This window comes from Leishmania martiniquensis, chromosome 7, assembly GCF_017916325.1.
Source record: "Leishmania martiniquensis isolate LSCM1 chromosome 7, whole genome shotgun sequence".
NCBI lineage: Eukaryota > Euglenozoa > Kinetoplastea > Trypanosomatida > Trypanosomatidae > Leishmania > Leishmania martiniquensis.
Window position 1 is genome coordinate 409,248 of NC_090142.1, and position 20,575 is coordinate 429,822.

At 61.0% G+C, this 20,575-nt stretch overlaps 2 protein-coding genes across 2 annotated transcripts; both read left to right on the forward strand.

Annotated features, from left to right (window-relative positions):
• Positions 1 to 1,299: 1,299 nt before the first annotated feature.
• LSCM1_07349 (uncharacterized protein) lies at positions 1,300 to 8,094 on the forward strand (the record flags this gene model as incomplete). Its single annotated transcript, XM_067324722.1, has 1 exon — positions 1,300 to 8,094. The coding sequence occupies one exon, from the start codon at positions 1,300 to 1,302 to the stop codon at positions 8,092 to 8,094; it is 6,795 nt and encodes a 2,264-aa protein (XP_067181079.1).
• A 4,010-nt stretch (positions 8,095 to 12,104) lies between these two features.
• On the forward strand, positions 12,105 to 12,644 carry LSCM1_07350 (uncharacterized protein; the record flags this gene model as incomplete). Its single annotated transcript, XM_067324723.1, has 1 exon — positions 12,105 to 12,644. One exon carries the CDS (start codon positions 12,105 to 12,107, stop codon positions 12,642 to 12,644), a length of 540 nt encoding a protein of 179 aa, XP_067181080.1.
• Positions 12,645 to 20,575: the final 7,931 nt, after the last annotated feature.

The following is a 20,575-nucleotide window of genomic DNA, read 5'->3' on the forward strand; positions in this document are numbered from 1 at the left end:
TGCGCTTGTGCCTACGACCCTTGCCCCCCTTTTTCCCTTTGGTGCGACTTGAGACAGCAGCGACGTAGCCGTCGACCACCTCTTCTTCGCTTGTCATCCGCGTCTACTGCCTCGCGCGACTCGCATACACCACTCCCACAGCTCTGAGCACGCACAGCCACGTGCTCGCGCGGATTTCACCTCCCCCTCCCCCCAAAGTAAGCGCGCGGTGCACACCTGTGCGTATGTCTTCTCCCCTGTTACCCGAGTGACTTTTTTCTTTGGTGTATTCTTTTGGTGTGCGGTCGGACATCGGCCACTGAGACACTTAACCCATCCATTGCATTCACCGTGTGCGTGCGTGTGTCTGTAAGCTGTCTTGTGCTGCCTTTCTCGCCCACATACGCCACCTAACGTCCATCCTTCCATTCGTTGACTCGCTCACCATCCTCTCCCCCTCTCTTCCCCTCGACGTAACAGAAACGATTACTGTTGCCAATAACAGATCTGCTCTCTTTCTTCTTCCCTTTCTCTTCCTGCGCGTTTTTGCCTCAGCGCACGTGTGCGCATCTGTGACTGCTCGACGGAGCGCTGCGCTCGTTTCGAGCGTCGCTGGTGTGGCTGCGGCGCCCTACTCCGACGAAGCGCTCTGGCCGTGCTGCTCTGTTGGGTCGCTTTACCTTGTGCCTATTTCAGCCCTCTTTTCTCTGCTTTCGAGTGCATTTCTTCTCCGCGCGTGACTCTCTATCTTTTTTGTGTGCGCGCTATTCTTGGCGGCTGCATCTTTTCCCAATCTTTTGCCTGAGTGCGCAGGGGCCTCCGTGTGTAAGTGTGCATGTATGTGCCTCGTCTCCTCTCCCCCTCCCCTCGTTTACCCTCGTTGTCGTTGGCTCTCTCTCTCTTTCTTCCTCTTGGCGCTGGCCGTCTCTTGTCCGTGGCGGGGGCCCCTGTCGCTTCCCCACCGCATCATCCTCGTCACGCCGCCGACTCACTCACCTGTGCGGACGCTCCTCCCCCGCTTCATCCATTGCGCGCACTTGCCCGCGCGTTTGCGCGCTTCGCGTAGCTGAAGTCTACTCTGCACAGCGCCGCACGCGAGAAGCCGCTGCGTTCGTCTGCGCATCTGTGCTTGGGTGGGCACTCGATCGCTTTCGATACCACAGGCTCTCACCTTTGCTGCCTCCGCCTCCCGTTCGCTTGCCCGCGCAGCAGCCACACAGCAGCTGCACCGCCTTCTCGCCCTTCGGCCGCGTCGCGTCGCTGCCGTCTCCCTCGCGCTGCCTTGCTCTGCCGACCGCGGTGGCGTTGTGCTGCTGAGAGATGAAGGGGCGAATATCAGCCCGGCACGCCTTCACGTGTGTGGCGTCCGCGGCACTGGCGCTCGCGCTGCTCGCCCTGGCAGCGCATGGCGCCGCTGGTGCTGCTGCGGCCCCGACGACGGTGGCGACGACGCCGTCGCTGCCGCTGCTCGACGTGCCGTTCGAAGCGACGCCGCCGAGCCCTATTGCATGCGATACGCTGTTCATCTCCCGTGGAGGCGACTGCAGTGGCGCCACGACGGTGGGCGGCAGCGACACGATGAAGGGTAAGTGCGTCTTCAATGTGACGAGTGCGGAGCTGAACATTGACCTGTCAACGCCTGGCTACGCGGTGCCTGCGCTCTACTGGTGCAGCAGTGCACAGCGTGGCGAGTCGGTGGGCGCCCTTCAGATGAGCGTGGTGACCACGATGCCAGCGTTCTTCTACAGAGGTGAGGACAACGAGCTCACGTTCAGCGATGCCACGCCTTTTGGAAGCATCGTCGGCTGGTTCTCGGCTCCCGATTGCGGAAGTCCGTTGCCAAACCATGAGAGAGTCACGCTGGGCAAAGGCCGTCTTGTGCCCCTGAAGTACAGCGGTGTGAATGTGCACGTGTGCATCACCATCCCCACCGTGCTAGGGAGCATGACGGCCATGGCACTCCGAGCAACTTTGACAGGGGTGCACCGCTACACCATACAGCCGACGACTGGGGTGCGCCATCGCACCATTTCGATGACCACGACGATTACGGAGGCCTATTCGCGAGTGTCTGTCTCTTACGATCCGTACTGTCGCTCACTTGCGCAGCCAGAGAAGCTCTATACCTCCCTGACGTCTTTCGATTTGCTGTGGAGTGTTCCTGCGGGCATCTGCTATTTATGCATCATCACGTCCGCATACGTGGCCATACCCTCGTCGAACACCTTCACGGTGGTCGAGTACGACGTGCTGCCGCACACCATGTACGCGACCCTGGCGACCCCGCTGACGTACGGCCTGGGTGCCATTGGCCTGGAGAAGCAGCTGGAGGTGGCGCTGTCGACGACGACGGGCTGCGATACAGGCTCGCTAGTGATTCCTTGGGGGGCATTGCTGTCGTGGGCGGTGCCCAAGGCGGGCACGTACTACGCCTGCGTGCGAGACCTTGGCGAGGCGAGCACTGCCGGGTACGCGTCCCAGGTCAATGTCTCGCTCGCACCCACGCTGACGTTTTCACCACTGCCGGCAGTGCAGGGGATGCTGGTCTCAGCGACGGTCAACCACGCGCTCAGCGGGAAGACGGTCTTCAGTGTTCGCCTCTCAAAGAGTGAATGGTGCGACGCGGCGGGCGCGACAGCTGCGACACCGCATGGCAGCGCGACTGTGAAGGTGCCGGTACCGTTTGGGACGTCCGAGAAGGTAACGTACTGCGTGTCGAACCCACAGGGGGACACTAGGGAGGGCACTGTGTACTATGCACTTGGGTCGCTGCGCACACGGAAGTACCGTGTGGGCCACCGCGCCCTGCACACGAACAGGAAGCTGACGATCGTACTGGACAGCGAGGTGCTGCTTGCAAGGGGGACGTCTGTGGTGCTCGCGCCGTCGGAGGATAGTAGCGGGACTTGCCCTGAGGCGACAGCGGCTTCCACTGCTGCCGGTGCGGAACACTTCATGACCTTCACCGTCTCTGGTGCATCGGGAGCTCTGTCGCCTGTGCTATTCTCATCCTCGGGCGCGTGGGTAGTGTGCATGCGGAACGTTCTCGGAGGTGACTCCGGCTACACCGCAGTTGCTGTGCTGCAGGTGTACAGTGATGCGGCGGCTGTCTCTACGGCCATTGTGCTCACTGGTGTGAGCACACAAGTGATCGTGTCCCGCTTGCCACCTTCTGCGCCGGTGACGGTGACGTCCAGCAGCGCGTGTGGACCGTCGACGAAGCCAGTGGGTACCGGCACGGCAAACAGCACCGGCATCGTGACGCTGAACGTGCAGGCCGCCTCGGCCGGGGTGCTGCTTGTGTGCGTGGGGTACCCCACGGCGTCGGAGTCGTCGGATACTGTGGGCGTGGAGTACGCCCGCGTCGCTGACTTTCAAAGCGCTGTGGCCCGCGTGTACCCGAGCACTGCGTACGTGAGCGAAGTGACAACGCTGCGCTTCGCTGGGATCGGCGGCATGTCGCTGGAGGGCTGCTACGCTTTCTTCCTGCCCGGCGCGGCGGTGTGCGGCGAGCCCGGCGCGGCGGCGTTGAGGTGGCGGCTGAACGGACCGGACGGGACGTCGGCTGTGTCGTACGGGACGGTGGATGGCAGCGCACTGGGGCGGGGCGCCGTGTACCGCGTGTGCGTGGGGCGGTCTGTTGGCGGCGGCTTCTGCGACGCGGGCGTTGTGGCGGCGGTGGAGGCGCCGACGGTGTCGACGGACCCGCCGGTGCCGGTGCGCGGGCTGCCCGTGCAGCTGTGGCTGCCGCCGAGCTTCACGAGCACCGCCGCTGTGACGTTTTACGTCGTGGTGGGCGGTAACGTGACGTGCAGCGGCGACCTGAGCGGGGTGGATGTGTACGGAAGCGGCCCGGTGGACCGTGCGAGCGGTGCTGCCGCCGCGTTCGTGGCGCCTGCGCGCGCGAGCGGCGCGAGGGTGGCGCGCGTGTGCGTCGGGTCGAACGAGAGCCTTGTCTCGGAGAGCCTTGGCTACGCGCTTGGCGCGACGCTGCAGCTGGAGCAGTTCCACACGTCGATGGTGTACCTGCAGCGCGGCGTGCCGAACGTGCTGTCTGGCGCGCCGATGGTCTCTGCGGGGTCGCTGTACGTTGTCGCGTGCAACGGCGCGGAGTGCAGCGCTGACGCCGCCGACGGGGTGTGCCGTGCAAAGATGTCGCAGGGCGCGACGAGCTCGGCGACGGTTGCGCTGGATGTGCCGCTAGGGCGGTATCTGCTGTGCCAGCGCGCGACGATGGGCACGGTGACGCCGGTGGTGGGCTCGAACACGACGGTGGAGGTGGTGGAGCCGTTCCGGATGAGCACGTCGGCGAACACGTCGAACCTGCGCCTGCACGTGCCGTTTGGCGTGGCGATGTCTGGCGGCCCTTCTAAGTCAGGAGCGCGCGCCGCGAGCACGTACACGGTGGTGGTGCAGCCGGCGTCTACTCCGTGCGGCGAGAGCGCTGCGGAGTCGCAGCGCTTTGTCATTGGTGGCGGCACCACGCAGATTACCATCACGGACATCGAGCCGGTGCAGGACATCCGATTCTGCGTACAGCCGTCAGCAGTAGACAGCTTCGAGGTGCTGACTGGGACGCTGCGGCACTACATGGCGCCTGCCGCTGTGATCGGCGACCGTGCGACGACGCTGGTGTCTGGCGGTGTGCGGAGTGGCGCCACAGCGGTGCTGTCGCGCACGGCGGACTGCCTCGGAGTGGTGGTGGGCGGCGAAGCTGCGCCGATTGTGGACGCGAGGGTGACGTTCACTGTGGCGTCGTGCGGCGCGAACGCGGCGCTGACGTCGCTGTACTACTGCGAGAGTGCTCGCGGGGGCGGGCTCGCGTCCCGCGGGGTTGTTGGGCTGCTGCGGTCGAGCGGGTGCAGCGGGGGCGCTGGTGCGAGCATTGCTGCGGTGGATGTTGCGCCTGGTGCTGCGATCGGTAGCTTTGGGATCGACTCGGCGTACCTGGCGAGCCCGCGGCTGTGTGCGTCGTCCGACTGCGGTGCGCTGCTGGACGCTGCCGTGGCGCGCGTCGGGTACGCGCCCGGCGTCGACGAGGACGCCGTGTTCCACGTGTGCGCCGTGCTTGTGGGCGACGCGAGCGTGATGTTCACGACTGCGCGCCCGACGCTGCGCGTTGCGAACTGGGTGCTGTCGCCGACTGCTGCCTTGAGCCGGTACAACGAGACGCTTGGCGCCGCTGCTGGTGTGGCGCTGCGCGTGGACTACGCGACGCCGTCGAGCGAGACGTTCATGAGCACCGCGCGCGACTGCCGCGTGCGGACGGCGAGCGCTACGGGGCTGAGCAGCGCGTCGAGGACGACGACGTACCGCACGACGGGGGTGCGCGGGCTCGTGTACGTGTGCACGGTTGCGCCTCTGAGCGGGGAGACGGTGGCTGTGGCTGCGTTCCTGTCGGTGACGCCGCCGGCTGTGCGGCGTGTGTCGCCTGCTGTTGTGCGCGGCGGCGAGTACGGCGCGACGCTGGTGGTAGACGGTGTGCCGCCGCTGTACTCGATGGTGCCTGGCGCGGACAGCGGGTACACGTACAGCTCCTACTACACGAGCAGGAGCCGCGCGGTGTACCTGTCTGCGGACGCGTGCTCGAGCGTGCTTGCGGGGACGAGCGCGGCGACGGTGACGCCGAGCGGGAGCGTGTCTTTTGCGACGGCGGACATTGCGGCGAGCGTGAGCGCTGTAGCTCTGTGCGCGGGGACTGCTGCTGGGCCGGCGGTTGTGCTGTCTGGCGTGACTGTTGCGCGCGGCAAGGTGTACCCGACGGTGCTGGTGTCTGGGGCACTGGGCGCGCCGGTCTTCATCCCCAGCGTCAAGGGCGCCACGGTGCAGCTGAGCGCGTCGGCGAGCGGGTGCGGGTCTGTTGCCGGGATGCCGAGCTTCACGACGGACGCGGAGGGCTACGGCGCTGTGGACCTTGTGGGCGGCGACGGCGGCGCGCTTGCGGTGGGCACGTACACGCTGTGCTACGCCGATGCTGCTGCGCGCGCCGTTGTGGCGCTGGAGTCGGTGGCGCTTGTGCGTGCGTCGTACTTCGACGTGCGCGGGACGACGTTCGTTGTTGGGGTCGCGAGCAGGATGCTGCTGCTGCAGGACCTGACGAGCGCGGCGCTTGTGCCCGGGTTCAGCACTGTGCGCAACTGCACGTCTGTGTCGAGCGAGCAGGGCGCGTGGGCTGCTGTGACGAGCACGTCTGTGTCGGTGACTGCGGCGGGCGTGTACACGGCGGGGCTGTACCTGTGCGCGCGTGCGCCGGTGAACGGGACGCTTGTCGCGCTGCCCGGGCGGTGGGCCGAGGCGCGGGGCGTCCAGTTTGTTGCGTCCTCGATCCAGCTGCCGTCTGCTGGGTGGGACGTGTGCACGACGTACACGCTGGACCAGTGCTACCCGCCGGGCGCGAGCGTGAGCAGCGCGACGTCGGTGCTTGCTGTGGCGTACGGGGACTGCTGCAGCGCGTCGAGCCGGAGCGCGGTTGTGGGGGAGGCGAGCATGGCGAGCGGGACGTGCGAGCTGAGGCTGGACTACGACAAGGTGTCCGCGCACCCCCCGGGGTCGACCTACCACGTGTGCGTGTGGGACACCGCGGACGACTCTGTGTGCACGACTGTGGGCGAGGCGCGCGTGCGCACGAACTGCACGTCCGGTGGCGGCGCTGGCCGCGGACTGAGCCGCGGCGCTGTGGCGGGAGTGGCTGTGGCGAGCATAGCTGGCAGCCTCGTTGTCGGTGCGCTTGTAGCAGGCGCCGTATGGTATTGGTGCACCCGCCGCCGGTCTGCGATGGCGGTGGATGACGGACACGAGAAGAAGAGCAGCACGGACACCGATGGTTGGGGTACTCGAAGTTGTGTGTGCTCTCCCACGGGCGAGTGGGATACGGCATACAGTACGCTGGAAGAGAGTGCCTTTCCAATGGAGGGTCACGAGCTCGGCGAGGAGCTGGAGCGTTCGGGTGTGTTGGGACCTGCGCTAGGGGAGCATCCCCTCATTCGAAGCTCCTTGGGCAAGGACGTGTACGCTACCGACGCCGTGTTCTTAGGGTGGAAGGCGGGGCTTCCGCAAGCGCCCGTGACAGTAAGGCATGTGAAGCAGCTTATTAGGCTCAGCGGCAGATACCGGCCGTCGACGGCGGGGCAGGTGGAGGTGTGGCGGCGCGCTGTGAAGCCCTTTGGACTACCGACGGAGGTCTCCTCTACTCCGCACGAACGCAGCTCGGTGTCATGCGAGGCGGGGGCGACGGCTCCTCTCAAGCCGCAGCTGCACCGTCCGCCGACTCCAATGCCGCCAACACAACGGACTGCGCAGCGTCTGTCAGGGCAGGCGGTGCTGCAGGCGCATCCTGCTGGGGAGCCGAAGTGTCCTCCTCCTCGTCCTCAGCGGCGGCGCTCCGCGTCGACCGGCAATGAAGTGTTTTCGCTGTCGGGTGTGCCCCGAGAAGCGTCGCCGAGGGGGTCGGCCCCTCTCGTCGTGCTGAGCGGGGGCAGCGGCACGGATGTGGCGGACATGCGGAGTGTGAAGCGCTCTCCGGAGAACGCCTCGGAACCATTTTCGAAGGGCGAACTAACGACGCGGCATGAGCGCGCGGTGAGTGAGGATAGCCAACAGAGTAAGCGCTGCGACAAGGACGATTTGCAAGAGTGGCTGCATGGCAACTTGCCGGCACCCAAGGCAGAGACGTGCGCGGCGGAGCTGGCCGCCAACGCGCGGAGCTCGGCGCTGCCGGCGAAGGTAGCGCCGCAGAGTCTGGCCAATCAGACGACCCCGTCGCCGACCTTGGCGCCTGGAAAGCGCACTCCTTCCGAGAAGACGCAAACAGTGTTTGCACCGGAGGGCGCTGTGCACGGCATCGAGCGCGCCAACAGCGTAGTTGCCGAACAGCAACGGCTTGCGCCGCCGCAGCGTTGGCCGCAGCCGTGGCCGCTTCCAGAGTCATGGAGCTCATCGCTGGGGTCCGACTTCGACTATGTTCGGACACCGACCCCTATTCATAGCGACCACGCTTCCTTCAACGTGTTCGTTGACAGCGGCGGCCACACTGAAGGTGCTGCCGTGCAAGTCCGCACCGGCGGCGGTGAAGGCGACTCCGCTCTCGCGGAAACACAGCGTGCTTCACATTCCTGACGTGCGCTCACCATCACGCGAGTGACCGCCGACGTACTCGAGGTGCGGACCGCTATCGCTAGCAACTCCATGCATCATGGAAGCTGCTGCTGCCTGGGTGCCAGCGGCGCGTCGTCCCGCAGGCGTTGACATCGCAGAGGGGTTTGGTCGGCGCGAGGGCCGATCGCCGCAGTTCCCGAGGTGCCGCCCGCTGGCGCTCTCTCGCGCGTCGCTCCGCCTCCGCCATCGCATCGGGCGCGGACGCGCCGGGGCGCACTTTTCTCCCGTTTTGTGTGATTCAGCGCCGCTCGTATCGATCTTCGCGGACTCCTCTGTCGGCTGTGCACGTCCTGCCTCGCCCACTGCACCGATCGCTCTCTCTTGTTTCGAACCTCTTCATCCGTCGCCCCCCTTTTCTCACATCTCCTGGTCATTCGCCCCTGACACGCGGCGCCGCCCGGAGGAAAGGCTCTGCTCTCAGCTCCTGTGCTATGCTGGTGACGGTGTGCGTGTGTGGTCCTGGGTGAGTGCTCTCAGGCGCGAAGGCGCCCCATCGCCATCGCTCCCCCCTCTTCCCCGTTGCCTACCGAGCAGCGCAAGCCCGGCTGAGGAAAGGAAACAGAGATGAGGCGGTCTTTCTGTCGCTGCCATGCCTTCGCCAAGTATCCGCTTTTCTATGCACCGCGTCAGGAAAGAAAATACAGAAATATATATTTTCCGTGTGCGCGTGTGTGCAGAAGCGCTTTAGGGCCCCTCTTTGTTTTATTTATTTATTTGTGTACCGTGGTGGGGATTTTCCAGCGTGCAGGCCTTCTGCGGACGCTCTTCCGCTCAAGGACAGTGTGCCCAACACGTCCTGTCAAGTAGCCATTTCTGCTGCACCTCTCCTCTCCTCTTTTAAAATGTGTGTGTGTGTGCCATTCTCTCTCTCTCCTATTTGAATACCGCTTGACCGACGAAGAAAAGAAATGTTTGTCGCGCACTCACTCATTCTGTGTTTGTGTTTGTACTTTTCCGGTCGCTTTGTCGCGTTTTCTCTCCCCCACCCCTCCCTCTCTCTCTCTAATGGCCTTCGCTTCCTCCCCCGGCCCACCGCATCCTCTGACCTGTCCCTCTCCCTCTTCTGCCTTCTTCTACTCACACGCGTGACATACGCATCATCCCATGTTACACACGCCGTCACTACTTCTTTCACTTCCGTTTCGAGTCTCTCGGTCGCCCATCCCGACCAGGCGTGACCGCACTTTTTTTGGCCATCGCTGTGGTGGTGTTGTGCAGGCGTGCTTCATGTCAAGTGTCCCCCCCTCTCTCTCCCTCTTTGTGTATGTATGCGAGTCTGCGTGTCCTGTTCCGCGTCCATCGTTCCACTCTTCCCTGCCGGCGATCACCCTTCTCCCCCCTCTCCCTTCTCTGTCTCTCGCTCTCCGCCTCCCTTGTCCACCCTTTCGTCGCGCCCCCTTCGCCCTTCGCCCGTTGCCCTTCTTTTTGTGTGTCTGCGCTTCCTCTGCTCTTCTAAAGCTGTGCTGTGCGCGCTGGCAAGTCTCTCTCTAAATGTATATATATATATATATGTGTATGTGTGTGTCTGCATGCGCATGCGCTTTTCCTCCCCCTTCCTTTTTTCGCGTTTCTGTGACGTGTGAGGATGCGGGTGCCGTTGGCTGAGCATCCCCCCTCTCTCTCTCTCCTCACCTCCCCCATCTTTTGCCTCCCTCCCACGCATATTGTGCGGTGCTGTGTGCACTCGTGGCCCGCCGTCTTTGCTGCTCTTTTCGGCTCGGCTGCCCTTTAGGTGTTCGGCCTCACTCTTCTCTCGTGTCCTCTTTGACCGCGCGTCTCTTCTCCCTCCCTCCCTCCCCTTGCCATGCCGCTGTTATGCGCAAGCATGCGCGCGTTCAAGCACGCTGCTTCTGCGGATGCTGCGGACCAAGACGAGGGCATCCCTGCGTGTTTTTGTGCCGAGGTGAGCCTCGACATCGTGGCGTTGGAGGCGACTAAGCGTCCCTCTCACGGTTGATTGTCCGGTCTCCTCTCTTTCTGGCTCGCCTCCCTCGCTCCTCTTCGCTCCCTGCCCCCTCCCTCCTGTCGCTCTCTCCTGCCACCCATCCTCCTCAGAATCGAATCGCGTGCATCAGCTGCTGCCCGAGGGGAATATATATTTTTCTATACATATACACATGCATATATATATATATATATGTTCCTCGCGCACTCCACTCCTCTCTCTTTCGTGCCCCTGCGTGCGTGCCTGTGCGCTTAGATGCTTCTGCGTTGGCGCCGCCCCTGCGCCAGCTGTGCTGAGGAGGCGACTCTGTGCGCCGCTTTCGTTTCCGCCTCACGCCTCACTCCTCCCCCTGCCAACTTTTGTCTGCCATCGAGGCGCTGCATACGCGGGTAAGGGGTTAGATGGTGGAGGGGAGCGGCGTCAGCGGGGACCGAGTTGGCGGAGGAAGGAAGGGGAGAGGACGACGGTGGGGAGGGGGTAGCTGCCGTTGATGTCGGCACTCTTTGTTTCACACCGCTGCATGCCAGGAGCACATATATATATATATATACATAGCTAATATCGCCCCCCCCATTCGTCTAGCGTTAGCGGCGGACTCCTAAACGCGTCTCCGCCAATGGACGTCGTTTCTTCTCTTTGCGGGCCAGCACTGCGTCCGGCACTTCCTTCTTCTGAGCTCATTCTGTGTGCTATCATGTGCACTTCCCCCTCCTCCATCTTTCGGTCGCATCTCTTCCGTCTTGGTGTTGCTCCATTTTCCTCCCCCCACCGCCGTCACACCACCACACCGTGGCTGCGCGAGGCTGTCATTAAGAAAGTCTGAGGATCTGCGCTGGCGCCTGCTGTCGTGCCTCTCGCATGCCTATGCGGGCCTCTCGGTCGCTCTTGCTCAGCCTCTCTCGGAGTGCGCTGCCCGGTGTGTCTGTCGTGTCTTGGAGCACTTCGAAAGCAGCACACGCCTTGTGTGCATGTGCCTATGCGCGAGTGCGCGTGTGTGGCTGTGTGTGTGTGTTTGTGCCTGTTGTTCCTCTTTGTTGAAGCGCTGCCTTGCCGCTGGCGGTGATGAACACGACGATTGGCGAGGGCCGGTGTGTGTGTGTGTGTGGGCGGTGCATATCGCCTTCCAGTGCTTCTGTCTCCCTCTGTCTCTGCCCCTCCCTCTCTCCTTCTGACACGGTGGGTGGTGTGGGCGCGCCCCGCTCAATGAGGATTTTTTGCCCTGTCTGAGTGATACCGCGTCACGTGTTGCTCTCACTATCGTCGCCGTTGGCGTCAAGTACGTGCGCGTTCCTCGTCTTCACGAAGACGCTGTGGGAATGGCCGCGTGTAGCTTTGCGCATTGTCCTCCCTCCCCGCCCCCTCCCCCTCTTCTTGTGTTCAACCGACGTCCTTTCCGCGCGCAACTTCACTCGCATACCAACAGAGACGTCACGCAGCGGCTCCAGGCCACATCATGCACCGCTGGACAGGCTTTCAACGAGAGCGAAGTCCTGCTGGGCACGAGAGCTTCTAGGTGTGTGTGGTGTATGTAGGGGGCACGCCTGTTACGTCTTGCGACCTCCCTCCTCCCCTCCCCTTGGCGGCTCTGGAAGCAGCCACGCAGCGAGTGCCCGAGTTGTTGGAGGAATCCGATGAATGTGGAGAGCGCCGAGGGAGGAGGAGGAGAGGAGGCGGGGGCGCACTCCACTGAGATTCTGTATCGCTCCCTCTCCTCCTCCTCCCTCGGCGCTCTCCGCGTTCATCGGATTCTTCGCGTTTCACTGACTCGTTTACTCATGTCACGCAGCCTGCGATGCCCTCCTCACGCGCTATCTGCTGTGCCTCTTCTCCACCTCTGTCTCTGTCGATGTGTCCCCATCTGATGGGACACTTCCTCTGTTACAGCACAGCAGAAAAAAAGGCAAGACACACACACACACATACGCACAGGTGAGGTGAACTGCTCCCCTCCTCCCCCTCCCCTCCTCTCACTACTCATTTCTATACCAACAGGCGTAACGTAGCCGTCTCGCACGCACGCACTGATATGCCCAACCCACTTGTACGGCTCGGCAAGGAGCTGAAGGAGGCGACGGAGCACCCCGACCCGGATATCCACCTGGAGTTGTATGACCCCGCAAAGGGCGACGGCGCCGGCTGCCGTAACCCGGATGTCGCATCGCCGCCCTCGCCGCCGCCCTGCCTGTACACGTGGCTCGCCATTCTCAAGGGTCCACCCGACACGCCCTTCGAGGGCGGCAGCTATCGTCTGGTGCTGAGCATTCCTCACGAGTACCCCCTCGTTCCTCCCAAGGCGGCCTTCCTCACCAAAGTATTCCACCCAAACGTTGAGTTCAGTACGGGCAACGTCTGCCTCGACATACTCAGGAAGCGCTGGTCGCCGGTGTGGACGCTGGGTTCTGTGTGCCGCGCGATACTGAATCTCCTTGCGGAGCCGGAGTCGGAGAGCCCCTTCAACTGCGACGCCGGCAACCTCCTGCGTGCTGGGGACCTGGAAGGCTACGCAAGTCTCGTGCGGTACTACGCCATCACCGAGGCAGGCGCGCCGCCGTTCTCGGACGGCTAGGTATGACCACTGGAGAAGAGCCGAGGTGAGAGAAGAGTGCCGGTGCGGGGTGGGTGGGGCGTAAAACACTGCAAGGAGACTCGGACAGACACAGTGTATGTGTGTGGGGGGGGAGGGAGGGAGGGAGGGGATCTGCGCTCGTTGCTCAATCGTGAGCTGTTGTCGTTGCTGTTGCTGCTGAATGCTTCGTTGTCTTTCGTCTCACGCAGTCCTTCTCAGAGGGGTGAGGGGGGAGGGCGTACAGGAGTTGTCTGAAGCAGCGCACGGGTGGTTCTATGATATGTTATTTTCCAAAGATACCCGCATGGGGGTGGCTGTCAAGGGAGCGTGACGTGATGCCGTGTGCGGCCTCGGAGGGAGTCACGGACGGTGTTTCCGTTCTGCTGCTGCAGGCAGGGCGCGCGGTGCTGCGCCAGCTGTATTCACACCCGCACATCTCCGCCTTCGCTGTTGCTTCTGTTTTTTATTTTCTTTCGTGTTTTACCCTCGGAGCTGCACCTTTCCCCCACCGCGCCGTCTTCAACGCACGCACAGAGAGAGAGACAGACTCATGCCATCACCACCATCATCAGAGAGAGGGAGAGGGGTGATCAGGAGAACCGAGAAAAAAGTGGCGTGCTGCCAGTGCCGCTGCAGAGTGAAGCAACAACAAAAAAAGAAATGAGACTCCAAAAAAAGGCTTGTGAGCAAAGCAACGCTCAACAACAAAGTCCGACGCACCATTCGCGGAGGGGCACACCAAAGAGAGAGGTAAAGAGAGCATAGCCAGTACGGTCCTGCGTGACTGCCCGTTCGCGCTTCCTGCGCCTGCTGCACCACACACGAAGCCGGCGGCTCTCTCTGCAGGTGCCGCCATGACGCGTGCGAGCAATCATCAAGTCTTCTTCCCCTTCACTGAACTCTGCATGCGTGTATCTCGCCAGTCCCTCGTGCCCCTTCACCTTCTCTGGCCTTTCGGTTGTGTCTTCGTCCTTCGTCGCGCCGCCCCGCCTTTGCCGCGCGCGCGCGCGTGCCCATCGCCAACAGAGCATCATCACAGAAAAAGGGGGAGAGGGGAACAAAAGAGGCGGTCTGCCAAAGTTGGTTTCGCCTCTCTCTCTCTTTCGTTTTTTTTTTCTCTCTCTCTCCTGCGTCGGTGTGCGCGCTTCTGAACGCGCTCGCAGTGGCTGCAGCTTCGAGCGTAAACGAGCGCCTCTACTGCTTTCATAGCACTCTTCCGGCACAACAGTATCTCTCTCTCTCTCACGCTTCAGAGCCACGCAAGCACACCATCCGGTACACGTCTGCTCCATTGGCATACTCGTGTCTCTCTCTCTCTATTCGTCTCTGCCGTTGAGAAGCGTCTCACATCTTCTTGCCTTGTTTTGCTGTGCTTCTGTGTACCGCACATCTGTTGGTTCCAGTTCTCTGTCGGCTGTGTATTTGGTCCTCTCCTCTCGCTCTCTCTCGCTCTCCCTCGATTCATCCACTCACTGGCTGACAGACAGGCACACACAAGCGCTTTCTTTCCCCTCCCTCCCCCTTTTTTGTTTACAGGGCTCTCTCCTCTTTCTGTTGAGCGTCTGTACATACGTGTGCGTGTGTGTGTGTGTGGGGCTCGTGTGCGTCTGAAAGTTTGTCTGCGCCCATCGCCTCTCTCCTCTCTCTCTGTGCGTGTGTCACCGATTTCTCTCTGGACGTTTCTGTGCTCCCTCCATCCCCCCTCTCTCTCCACGCACACACTCCCTGACCTTTTTTTTTGTGCGTCTGCTCGCGTCTTCTAGTCGAGTCTGGCACATCACCTTTTCTCTTTTACCCTCTCCTTCTCTTATCTCAGTCCCCCTTCGCCTCCTCCCTCGTCTCACGTTTGCCTCTCTCTCGCTCTCTCTTCACCTCTCGCCCTTATATATGTGTCTCTGTCTACGTTGACGCTCACATCTCACCTTAGCGCCCCCCCATCCCATCCCTCTGCCCTCTCTGCGATTTCTGTCTGCGGGGTGCGCACACGTTTGTTTATGTATTTGTATTGTCCCTTCTGTTTCCCTTAAGCATTATTCAGGTGCGCTGTGTGCTGCAGAGTCGTTCTCTCTCCCCCTCTTTCCTCTCTCTTCACGCACACACCTCTCCTCTTTTTTTGCTTCCATTGTTTGCGCTCGTTCTCCGAGTGCCCTTACCCTTTTTGCTTGCGGGGTATTCTCAGTTTTTTTTCCGTTGCGTGTGCGTGTGCGTCTGTCTGTCTCTCTCTGTGCGTATGCGTATCACCCCGGCACCTCTCTCTCCCTCTTTCTCGTCTCTTGTTTATGCATCTCTCCCCCGCCTTTCGGCGACACTTTTCTTCTTTCACCTCTGTGCGACCTTTTTTTTTTCATTATTGGTTGCATAACGGCTTTACTCGATTTGTGTTCCGCTTGCCGTGTCCTCTTCCCCTCCCCCTCCCCCGGTCTCTCTCTCTCTCTGCCTCTTCATCCTTTTTTTTCTTCGTCCTCTTCCCTGTCTCTCACGTCCCGCGTCTCGCCTCTCTTTTTTACCTTTCTGTCGCTCGGCCTCTGTCACTTGACTTCCCCCCTTCCTCCTCTCTCTAAAGATTGGCACCGACCGCTATCGTGTTTCTTCCCTCTCCCCTCACCGCCGCCTCGACACCTTGTAGGACACGCCCACGAAGCAACAGGCAAATCCATTATAGAGGGGCGCTGCTTCCTCTTCTCCCCTCCCGGATTTACGCATCCCTCCCGCGAGGCGCACATACACCCACACCCCGGCAGCATACGCGAGCGCGTGCCAGGGACGGGACTGCTGCTGCGACGCCATCACGTCGCACTTCTTCTGTTTTCTTACCTCCCCCCTCTCTCTTTTCCCCCTTCCCAAGCAACTCACATTAGATTAGCGTTAGCTGTGCTTCCCTATTCCCCTCTCCCCCTCCCGTCCCTGCGCCTCTTCCCACTCTTCTTTCGCCCTCTGTGGTGCTGTCCGTTTGTGCTTCGTCCTTACGACTGTCCCTTTCTCACTCAAGTCGTGCATTGCATCATCGAATTCTCCTCACGCTCGCGTTTTCTCTCTCTCTCCCTCTCTGCCTGTGTGTGCGTGCGTGCTCCACGCTCTTGCGCTCAGACCGCTGTCCTGGTGCGCTCAGGCTCTGTTGGCCATCCCCTCCCCTCCCTTCCCCCGACTCCTCCCATTCGCCTTTCCTTCTGTCTTTATCCCCCTTTCCTCTTCGGTTCCCTTCCAAGCAGGAGCCGCGCGCTTGCGCTCGCGTGACGGGCTAGGGCGGTGGGGGTGCCTGAGAGAGCGGCAAGAAGACTCAGCCACGCACACGCGCGCTGATATTAAACGCAAACGGGAGCGAGCGAGGGTGACGTGGCAGGAAAAAGAGAAGCGTCGCCTAAATCATCAACGCCGTCACTTCCCCTCCCCCTTTTTCGCTCCCTCTTTCCGTGTAAATGTGTGTGCGTGTGTTTCTGTGCGTGCCTTAGCATACTTCTTCCAGCTCAGTTTTGTTTTCCTCAAAGGGTGCTGTCTCTCTCTCCTTTTTTTGTGCGCCGGAGGCCTTTTCTCGTTTGGGTGGGCGTCTGCTGAGTGCTGCAGCGACTAATCTTTCGTTTTTTTTCCTCTTCGTCTTCCTCGTGTCTTCTTATCGAGTCTTTGCGCTTAAGGGGGCTCCCCCCTCCCCCCTCCACACATACACACACGCACCCCTCTGCCTCTCTCAATTTAGGGGACCTGGTAGCCTTCGCTTTCTTCACTACCACCTCCGACTCGCTCTTCTCGGCTTGCTCCTGTTTCCCACGCAACGCTTCGCACGCCACACGTTCGCCGCGCGGGCTCTCTCCTCTCCTCCTCGCCGATACACTTTCATCGCCATTCCTTTTAGACTCGTATGCATCTCCCCTCCTCCTCCCAGACATCCCCATCGTTTTACTTGGGTAATTACGTCAAATCGTCCGGCGTGTGCGTTTGTGCTTGTGTGTGCTCTCTCCCTCTCTTTCGCTTCTTCTTTGCGCCGTTGTGTATGCGCGAGCGTGCGTGAGTGGGTGTGTGTCTGTCTATCCGTGTCCGTGCCAGCGTAGCGTCTTCTTTTTTTCCTTTTAGTTCCTGTGAAAGACGGGCGTGCCGGTCTCTCTCGCACTCACGCACTCACGCTTTGAGGCGCCCGTGTCTGTCGTTTCTTTTGGCTTCGCACACACAGACATATATATATATATAAATAATATACGCATATATACACACAGATAAATAAATAAATAAATATATATATATACTCTGCGGCGTTGTCCCGTCCGCCGCTTCCGCCAAGAGAAAACAACAAAAGAAGCGACAGAAGATTCTTTTTTTCCCTTTCGCCTGTTGGTCGTGTGTGCGTCTCTCTCTTTCTCTGTGTGTGTGTGTGCCTCTTCGAATCCCTCTTCGCGTGTGCGCGAGGTGGCGTGCCGCATTTCCTCTTCCAACCCCCTCCCTCGCTGCACAGCGTACATATACACACGTATACACCCCCCTTCCCCCCTACCACCGAGACGCTGACGGAGTGGCACACACGCGTGGCCTCCAGGTGCCAGCTTACGAGAGAAGAACGAGAGAGGAGGAAAAAAGGTGTGTGTGTGTGTGCAGAGGACACCCAACACGATCGAAAAAAAAGAGAAGCGTGCAGCGCTCTTTCCTCAAACGGATAGCTCAGTTTCTGACGCGCACGCATCACTTTTCTCCCTCTTCTTCTCTTCCCCAATCGTTTTTTTCCCCTTCTCAGGGCTGGCCGCTGCGACACCCCTTCTGCCCCCGCATCTGCCCTCCAGTCTTTCTCTTTGCTTATCCTTTCAACGATATCTCCGCTTTTGAGGCGCCGAGGGGCGGCGCCTATCGCGCGCGTCGCTCTCTTCGAGCTCCCTTCAGCGTCACGAGTCGTGCACCGGCGCTATCGCTCTCTCCTCCTCGCCACGGCTCCTCCGGTTGCTCCCTTTTTTTTCGCTTCCTCACTCCCCCCTCCCGTTCCTCTCCCTTCTACCACGGCGATCACCTCCTGCACCCCCGTCCTCGTCTTGCTGCTTTCGACTGGTTCGCGCACACGAATCGACTCAGGGCATCGGTGCTGCTGGAAAACTGCCTGCAGCGACCTTCCCCCCTCTCTTTGCGTTGCTTTCAGGGTTCATTCGTTACTCTTTTTGGCCATCAGTATTGTATCGGCGCGTCGAGGCCTTGTGCATGTGTGTGAGCCGCTTCCCCGTACATTTCTGAACCGTGCCCCTCTCCCTCCCTTTTTCGGCCGTGTGCTTGTCTTCCCCCCTCCCCTCTGTCTGTCTGTCTGTCTACCTCTCTTCTGTGTTAGCGAGGGCGTGGTCGTTGTGTCGGCCTCCATCTTCATCCCCTTTCTCCCTCACTACTTCTCCTCCTCACTCCTCCTCCTCTCTCTCCTTTACCTTGCGTTGCGTCTCGGGAACTTTTTTGTTCTTTGACTGCCCATCTCCTTCCGCGGTTGTCTTCGTCGTCGCCTTCCCGCCCCCTCCCCTTCCCCCCTCAAAAACCCAGTCGGCATCATCGAGAGAGGAGCACACCCAAACAGAGGCATCCACCCTTCTTTATTTTCCCTCACTCCTCCTCCACTCTCGGCGTGCACAGCGAAGGAAAAGCGAATACACGCCATATATTTTTATATAGATAAAGTGTGATTGCAGATTGTGCTTGACGTGCGATCCCCGGGGATCTGACCCTTCACGGGCGCTTCTACGCGTATTCCATATCTCCTCCTCCCCCTCTCTTTTCGTGGTCGAACACGAGCGCCGTTTCGGGTCCGACGGCCGTTCTCACTCTATTGCTCTCCCCTCCCGTGCATGTGAGGGTGTGCTCTGTGTACTGCTCGCGCTTCTTTCCCTTTCGCTCGGGCTCTCTGTGCCGCCCCCCTCCGCGGGCAGCTTTTCCCTCTTGTGGCGCGCACTATTGCGTCGCGTCTGCGCGACTTCTCCGTCCCTTCTCTTCCTGGAGCTTTTTTTCTGTGAAGCTCTCGTGCACGCCTGGAGCATCTCCGCCCAGGAGCGCGTTTTTTTTTTTGCCTTTCCGGTGTGCAGCGTTTTTCTTGCTTCGTTCTTCTTCGTTCTTCTTCTCGCACGTGCAGCGGCGCTGCACGCTCACCCGCACACGCACCTGCTCTCCCCCTCTCTCTCTTTTGGTCTTTCTCACCCGCACACGCACCTGCTCTCCCCCTCTCTCTCTTTTGGTCTTTCTCACCCGCTGCCCGCCCGTTTCCCCCTTTTGCGTTCGCTGTTCGACTCGTGGGCCGCGTCGTCGATTGAGTGAGGAGGGAAGGTGAGAACGCGAAGACGCATATAGAGGTATAGGGAAGCTTGTGCCTCCTGCCAGGGCGTGGTGCGGCCTCTCTCTTGGCCAGTCGGTCGGCTCGTGCGTGTGTGCGTGCGTGCACTACAGGGATCCCGGTGGCTCCTGACGCTCTCCGCCTCTTTGCTCATCGCCACCATCGCTCGCATCTGCACATCTGTCTGTGCCATCTTTTCTTTTTTTTCCCCCGTCCTTTTCGCTTCACTCGTTGGTCTCTCTGGGTTGTTTTCTTCGCCCAAAGGCGAGAGCTCTCTGCCACCGCTACGCATCGCGTATAGCGCAGCGCCCGCTTTCAGATCCGTGGTGCTTATCGGGCACCCCGCCGCCTCCATTGATTTTGGCGAGCCGCCTCTTCCTCTCCTTCCCGCGCTACAGCTGGTACGCTCTTTTTTTTTCGCGCCGTGTCGTGCTGCTCTTGCGCTCCTGTCCGCTGTTGCTCGCCCGCTGTTAGGTGCGGTGTGCTGATCTCCCCATTCAGCCGTGTTCTCTGTTGCGGCACCGTCCCCGACTCGCTCTTCGCAAGACGCCCATTGCCGCGCCCCCCTCCCCCTCTGCCGCCCTGCACCTCTCCATCTTCTCCGCCTCTCCCACCTTTGCGTTCGCCTCATTTTCGTCGCTTTCCGCTACGTCTCCCTCCTCCCTCTTCCGTTCCGTCCGCCTGACCGGTGTGTGTGTGTGTGTAGTGGGCCTCGGGGCTCTATCCGAAGTGTCCCTGCGTGCCAATAACTTCCCGTGCGCGCTTACCCCCTCTCTCTCTCTGACTTCCCCCTCTTTTCCTTCGTTGTCTCCGCTTCGCGTCCCCTTCCCCTCCGCCCTTATCGCAGACTTGCTGATTCTCTCTCTCCCCTTCTCTGCCTTTATTGCCCGTTTCCGTCTCTCTACGCACGTTGGCCTTCGGAACGACGAGAAAGACTCGCGTGCGAGGTGGAGGAAGAGGAGGAAAGAGGCGGCGGGGAGGGCGCGGTCTCGTCAGTGCCTTTGCAGTGGATGTGCCCACTTGTCGGCTCGGCCATCTCACGTGCAGCAGCGGTTATTTCTATTCTTTTTTCTTCGGGTCTCACATTTCTTCTCGCTTCCCTCTCTTCATCGTGCCTCTTTCTCTCGTACTGCAGAGCTGCTGCCACAGCTCGCTCTTCGCTGACTTGCCCCCCTCCCGCTTCGCCCCCTTTGCGCAAGTGCGCGTGTGTGTGTCAGTGGCTATCTCTCGTGAAATCCTCTCGCTGCTGATCGTTGGCTCTTTACGTGCGCGGGCTACTCTTTCTCCGCATTATCTCTGCATTTTCGCCGCTTTTTCACCGCTCCGTCGCGCAGACGCGCCAAGCAAGATCGGCTCACGGGCACCGCGTGCTCTGGCACATCACCTCCCCCCATCCTCCTCCTCATCCCTCTTCTCCCTCTCCGCTCTTGTCTATTGCTTCTCCGCGGGAACCGCATCGCTCGCTGTGCCCCTCTTTTTCACCTGCGCTCCAGTGAAGTCGCGCCGCGCGGGCGCGCTCGGTGCCCCGAACGGGGAGCAGAGCGCGAGAAGAAAAGGGGAGGGTGTGGGTTGGGAAGCAAAGCGCAATCGCTCAGCAAAGCGTATTTTTTTTGGGGGGCCCGCTCAGCTGCCCCTCCCTCTCTTCCCTCTCTTCCCT